Source organism: Arachis hypogaea, chromosome 14 (assembly GCF_003086295.3).
Source record: "Arachis hypogaea cultivar Tifrunner chromosome 14, arahy.Tifrunner.gnm2.J5K5, whole genome shotgun sequence".
Taxonomy (NCBI): Eukaryota; Viridiplantae; Streptophyta; class Magnoliopsida; order Fabales; family Fabaceae; genus Arachis; species Arachis hypogaea.
Genome location: NC_092049.1, coordinates 1,314,529 through 1,321,063, shown reverse-complemented (window position 1 = coordinate 1,321,063; position 6,535 = coordinate 1,314,529). Strand labels below are relative to the sequence as shown.

Here is a 6,535-nt window from a genome sequence, read left to right as displayed (position 1 = left end):
CCTCAAGTTAAGAAAGAAAAAATTTATTTTATAATCAAAATAAATATTTTATCAAATAGTTCATTATAACAATGTCAGATAAATAAAATTTTAGCTAAAAAAATTAAATAAAATAAAAAATATATTTGTTAAGTCATTTACAATTTATTATAATAATAATAATAATAACAAATTAAAATTTAATAATTAAACCATATTTTAAAAATTAACTTAAGAACTGAAAAGATAGAAAAATATTATATTTTATTTTCCTCAAATTGTTAGTAAAAATATATTCATCCTATCGGGTCTATAAATGAATTAATAAATCCCCCACAAAATTTAATTGACATATATTATGATTGATAAAAAAAAATTATTATAGCTCAGTTTCAGTATTAATCATAAAATAAAAATTAAATTATATTGAAAATTGTTGCAGTTATTTCAAACTAGTTTCATTAGATACAGAAATTAAATAAGAGGAAGGAAGGAAAAGCAAAGCATCTTCTGCGGAAAGAAAAATGGAGAAGGCGTTGAGAGCTTACGCGGAGGTTCTTCGGCTGGTTCGGCGATTACCAAAGGAGTCGAGAGGTTACTACGCCAAGTACGCACGCGAGAACTTCGTGAATTACCGCGACGTCGATCCCTCTGATTCCACCACTCTCCATGACCTCTTCCAACGCACTTACAACCACTCCATTTGGCTCCTTCACAAGGTCTTTTCTTTTCCTCTCTCCCTTCAATCTTAATCTTTACTTACTCCATTTCATGGCCTCATCGTTCGTACGCAGTATTCCGTTGATGATTCTGCCGCCGATAAGCTCAAGCGGATTTGTTGCGGGTAATGCCACTATGTACCACTTTTGTGCCCTAATTTTTGTTGCTCACTTTGCGAATTCTTTAAATTTTGTTGGACGAGAGTTGTGGCAATTTTGTTGTTAAAGGTAGCTGAAATTTGATTCACTTATGCTGTGTATCCAAGAACATGAATATTAACTTAAATGTGCATTTTGAATTCACTTTCTTTCTTCGATGGTATTGTTCTTTTTGTCCAAACAGAGCTTAAGATGTATGTTATTAGTTTCTTACAAGATGCCACCTATTTTCCTATTTATTGCTTGGTCGCCAACAGAACACATCCTTGTGTGATGCTTATCTGAAGTTGGGGACATGATTGTAAAATTGGATTAGTAGGCAAATTAGATATGAATCCAATTCCGGTGGTATGGTCCCCAAGTATAAGTGTAATAATGCGTTACAAATTGAAGAGTTAACTATTCATAGAGCTACATGTGATGACTAAGAGCTAGCAGTAGATGCACTTAAAGATGCTTAATTATTCCCCGTGAAGCAGGAGGTGGCAGCATCTCCGTGACTTGGTTTGTGCCGAGAATTTCGCACGCCATGGAATTGGGGAGGATGTGTCCTTCTTTTGGTGTTATTTTGGAGAAATTGTATATTTGGGTGTGGTCTTGAAGCCTTGTTCTGCTGCAGCTTGAACCATTCATAAGCTGTTTGAATTTTCGGAGCTGTCACTGGATGATTGGATGGGGTGGAAATTAAGGAGTTGGAAGTGGTGAAATTGGAAGGTGAGCTTGTTATGCAAACAGCTCCTCGTACTATAAATACCGAAGAGCCTTTGATAGGTTGTTAATCTTGACAGACTGAAACCTCGAACCATTGACCGGGTTAGGGTTTTGGCTGGGCATTTCGGTTGTCTGTTTCTTGATTCTCTGATCTGGTCATCTATTTCGCTCCTCCTGTGCTCTCTATGCTGCACCTCGCCAGGGTGCTTGCCTCAGACAGACACCATTGAGCCTCTACACCGTGTCACCGCCATCTCTTTTAAGAGGGTTGTGCACTCCTGCTTCCTCCGGCTCGCCACACTTGCCTTCTGCAGGTAAGTGAGTTGAAATTCTATTTCCCAATTATTGTACATTCCGCATTTGCTGATTATTGGGTCGGAGTCTGAGTTGATAATTGTATTGATTATTGTGTTTCGTCCCCCTTCTAATTGTTGTTGTACATTATTTTTCTCTTCAATTTGTTGTTGGTTCTGTTGCTGTTGGAGTATCGTGCATTCTGTTCCTAATTTTTTCCAGCTAGGGACATAGTTTGTAGTCTATTTCTCTTCTATTTTGTAAATTTTTCTTTTTGTGACAGTTTGTAGTCTGCGTTTCTCTATATTTTTTTTTTCAAATAAATAAATTTAAGAGTCACTTTTGCAATCCGTCTTATGATTCTTCGAATTATTCTACACATTATGAATTTGCATCTTCCTTCTTAGTTCACTACCTTCGTTGTGGAGATTTTATTGTTATCTAGAACTCCACATGATCCCATAATCCCAATTGATGCTTGGATGAGAGTTAATGTTAGTGAGTTACAAAAAAATCTAGGATAATTATGTTTTGAGAACGGCTCTATTTTCAACAATGACAAAATCTAGGATTACAAAGTTTGTGCAAACTCTTATCTAAACATTATTTTCACTGTATCATGAAATGTGTCATTTCACTTTTGAGAGTCCTAGGTGTTATTGTTCACTGGGTATTTTGACAATTTTAAATGATTTCATCCCCTAAATCATATTATGAATTTTACTTTGGAATTGATTGTAACTTTCTCACTGGTTCATGAAATCCAACAAAAACATAAGTTCTTGCAAGTTATTTCCATGGTAAAAGTTTCTTGATGCTGCTACTATTGCAATAGTTGGTGCCAACATGATGCTTAGTGAACACTAAAATTGATATCAATTCGATCTTTGGACTTTGTTCTGCTGATCATGAAGCATAGCACTGGCATTTTTGCTAGTGTTTTATTCTGCCATTTTCATACATGGTGGCAAAAATTTCTTGTGCTTTTATTAGGTAGTGCAACTTTTTTAAGCTTATTTTGTTTTTAAAGAAAGTATTATGGCAATCTAACTTTCTTATTATAAAAAGAAGCTAAAGTAGCAAAAAACATCTTATCTATGCATGTAAATCTGGGAACTTAATTCACATATAGAGTTCTTGAATATTCAGTGGAACTTTTGTACATTTTTATAATTCATATGTAGAGTTCTTAGAGGTACTAGGTTTGTTTGAATTGTAGGACCTTCTCTATCCTTCGCGTGATTTTGACTACTTCATAATTTATTTAAACTCTTGGGTGATGCATTAAATTTAGCTAAATCTTTTTTAAGTTTATCTATATCCTTAAGATGAGTTTCACGATTCGAATGATGAATTTTGATCTTCACATTTTTGTTTACCAATAATATTTTCATTTTTCAAAATGTCAACATCTTTTTGAAGTTGCAAAACTTTTTTCTTTGATAAAGCAAATTATTTGACCATCTTTGTGAATTCTTGAAATAATTCATCATAAGATTCTTGTAACTCATAATAATAGTTAGAAAAATTTACGGTCTGAGGTTGGCTGTGAGATAGAAGTTTGCAACTTCGTCTTCATCATCTAAGGAGCTAAAGAAGCGTTGGCATTTTTTCATGAAATATATGCTTGTTGCTTCTTCTGTATCTTCTCTTTTTAATCATTTTGAATTTTCGAACAATTGGGTTTGATGTGTTCCTTCACTCTAAATTAGATTCATAGCATTTTGAATCCCTGTGTTTGCTTATTGGTTGTTTTGTTGAATTGACGTTTCTTAGAGAATTTGTTGAATTTTCACGATGATAGTACAAATTCTTGTTCATCGTCGTCTTCATCGTCCTTGAATGTTGAAGCTTTGAGTGCTAAGCTCCTCTTCTTTTCCTTTCCTTGTGATTTCTTAAAGAAGAGTAATCTGATGTGATAAGATTACCTCTTAATTAATCATAAGTGAGGTCTTCAAAATTCTTCTTTTCTTGAATAGCATTTACTTTGGAGTCCCACTGTGATGTTAGGCTCCTTAGTATCTTGCTAATTATGTCTCTTTCGAAAAGTTTTCATCAAAGCAAATTTAGATTTGTAACAATATTTGAAAATCTTTCAATCATATCTTCAATTTTCTCGTCATCCTTCATTTGAAATTTATATTCACGAACAAGTTGATCAATCTTGCATTGTTTGACGTGGCTTGTTCCTTCCTATGTAATACTTGTCTCGTATCTCTTTGGTCATTTCATGCGTTAAGATTTTCATGTAATCACTTTGAGTGATGGCGTATTGAAGATACATGATTACTTTCTGATTGAACTAAAAGTTTTCTATAATCTTTGTCTGTCCAAATATCTCTTGATTTTTCTTTGAGAACAGACCCCAATCTTTATCATTGTCTTTCGGGTTTTGGTCTTATTCTCATTGCTGCTGCGGCCGTCTCTACTCGGCTTCTCTCTCTTCAAGCTCGCTCTCTCTGATCTTACTCTGTCTCACGTGAACGTTTCCACTCGCTTATCCTCCTTGCCATCACCTTCGTTTAACTGCTCGGCGGTCACCTCCGTTTAATTGCTCGGCCGTCACCTCCTCGTGCACGTCTCTGTTGCTTGGCTGTCTTTTCTTCTCCAGTGAGCACTCTTCCATTGCTTCTTCAGTCCTAAATTTTAGAGTTCCGCTACACATTTAAGTCTTTGGCAATTAAGTCTAACCAAGTTGGCCCAAATCTAAGAAAAACTATTTTCATTACATGCAGCGTGTATATATGCACATTTCACTAACACAAACATATCCTCCTCTTCTTCGCATTCATTCTTCTTTTTCACTGCGTTCCTTCTTAGAGAAGGAAAAGAAACATAGAGAACAGAGATGGAAAAGAACTTAGAAAACGCAGAGATGGATGAGAACGTAGAAAATGCAGAAAACGTTGAGAAAATTCGAAAAAGAAATCTGAACTTGAAAATACACCGAAAGCATTTCTAAAATACACCAATTTATAATCCAAATACACCAAAATGGGGACAGATAAATTCATCAAAATAATATAATTCGCCATGGTTCAATTGATAGTTTGAATTTGAATTATTCATTGTCTTCGAAAACGAAATACCTGTTCAAAATTGATTTCATTGCTTGATTTTAAAAAATTTGATCCAAATCTGCAAATCATATAAGAGAGTATTGATCTTGAACGAAAAAAATACAGAGAACGAAGAGAACATAGAGAAGGAAGAGAAAAACCTAACCAAGTCATCCAAGCACTTTTTTGTTAACGCGCCTCCTCCTTCCCTCCAAGTTATGTGAAATACATGTGCGTCCCCTCCTCTTCCTATTAATGTAACAGAATTACATAAAGCTTTTTCTTCAACGTAAACATTCTTCAACGTTAACAATGTGATTGCAATTTTCGGATTTTCTCTGCTACTCGTCGTTCTTCTTCTTTTTCTTCTCTGCTACTCGTTGTACTTCTTCCTATTCTTTGTTTTTCTCTTCGATCTGTGGATTTATCTTCTTCATTTTCAGATTTCAATAGGCTATCAAAACAATGAATGATTCAACTTCAAATCAATTGAATGGGAGCGATTTAGATTATTCTTCTGAATTGAATCAAGCGGACAAGATTTTTATTATTGAATTGAATTGAATTCATTGCTAATTGTAGATGTAGGTGTTCTGATTTGGATTGAACTGAATTGAATTGAATGGAATGCAATTTCTGAATTTTAGATGCAGGTCTTTCGAATTGATTATATATAACAATGTTCGAATTTGAATTTATATAATGAATAATGTTCCGTTCATTTAGTACTATATAATGGTTTCACTTTAGTAACATGTTCGATTCATTATGCAAACAATTATTCAAATTTGAATTTATATTATGGATAATATTCTGTTCATTTAGTATTATATAATTGTTTTGCTTTAATAATGTATTTGGTTCATTATGCAGACAATTGTTCGAATTTGAAGTTCATTTAGTATTATACAATAGTTTTGTTTTAATAATGTGTTCGGTTTATTATGCAGACCAGGTGTGTTGTGGATGAACAATTTGTCTCAAAGGTTGGTATGATTTTCAAGACACTAGAAAAAGTTGAAAAGTTCTACAAAAATTATTCCAAACTTTGCTAGTTTTTCTACCAAAATAAGGAACACAACTCATAATGGACATGAGATTAAGAATCAACTAATCATATGCAATAGAGAGGGGCTCTTGATGTTTAGGTGTTTTTGAAACTGAATACTAATATAAAAATTTTTTCAAATTAGCTTTCTGCAATAGTGCTATATAGTATATACACTTTTTTCGGTTCATCTAGTGTATTAATTTTGGTTCATTTGTGTTTTTGAGACTTTTGATGTTTGATAAATACATTGAATTCATTCACTGTGAAAAAGGTTAATAAAACAGCAGCTCAGACAGTTTCAACAGATATATACATTAACATTAGATTTCATTAACATTCACATATATACATTAACATTAGATTTTCATTAACATTTACATTAATATTCATATATATACATTAAAAAAGAAGTGTTTGTTTTTCTAAACAAGTTAAACAAATTAGTGTTAATTATGAGTAAAAAAACTACAACTTATTTACTATCTATATCGTCAAATGTGAATTTACAAAAAGGGCTTGAGAGGGCAGCAAAAGAAGACATTTGAGTTTAGATGTTCTTTGGA

At 33.2% G+C, this 6,535-nt stretch overlaps 1 protein-coding gene across 7 annotated transcripts; it reads left to right on the top strand.

The window, feature by feature from the left end:
• Positions 1-412: 412 nt before the first annotated feature.
• LOC112740855 (LYR motif-containing protein At3g19508) lies at positions 413-6,276 on the top strand. 7 transcript variants are annotated; one of them, XR_003171312.3, is made up of 4 exons: positions 413-698; positions 774-823; positions 1,337-1,882; positions 5,872-6,276. XR_003171312.3 is itself a non-coding variant. In XM_025789532.3 (3 exons), exons 1-3 carry the CDS (start codon positions 504-506, stop codon positions 1,479-1,481), a joined length of 390 nt encoding a protein of 129 aa, XP_025645317.1. In that variant the 5' UTR covers positions 433-503; the 3' UTR covers positions 1,482-2,212. The 7 variants fall into 7 exon arrangements, 4 of the variants coding, with proteins under 4 accessions (XP_025645317.1, XP_025645319.1, XP_025645320.1 ...); XR_003171314.3 differs by having other exon boundaries at positions 435-698; positions 1,477-1,882; XR_011871602.1 differs by lacking the exon at positions 5,872-6,276 and adding an exon at positions 5,365-5,567 and having other exon boundaries at positions 435-698; positions 1,477-1,882.
• The last annotated feature ends 259 nt before the right edge of the window (positions 6,277-6,535 follow it).

What these genes read in the sequence shown, in the direction of transcription:
- LOC112740855 (XM_025789532.3), top strand. Translation starts at nt 504, where the DNA reads ATGGAGAAGGCGTTGAGAGCTTACGCGGAGGTTCTTCGGCTGGTTCGG. An exon ending in CCATTTGGCTCCTTCACAAG is followed by an intron (nt 699 to 773) that starts GTCTTTTCTTTT and finishes GTTCGTACGCAG; the next exon opens with TATTCCGTTGATGATTCTGC. An exon ending in CTCAAGCGGATTTGTTGCGG is followed by an intron (nt 824 to 1,336) that starts GTAATGCCACTA and finishes CCCGTGAAGCAG; the next exon opens with GAGGTGGCAGCATCTCCGTG.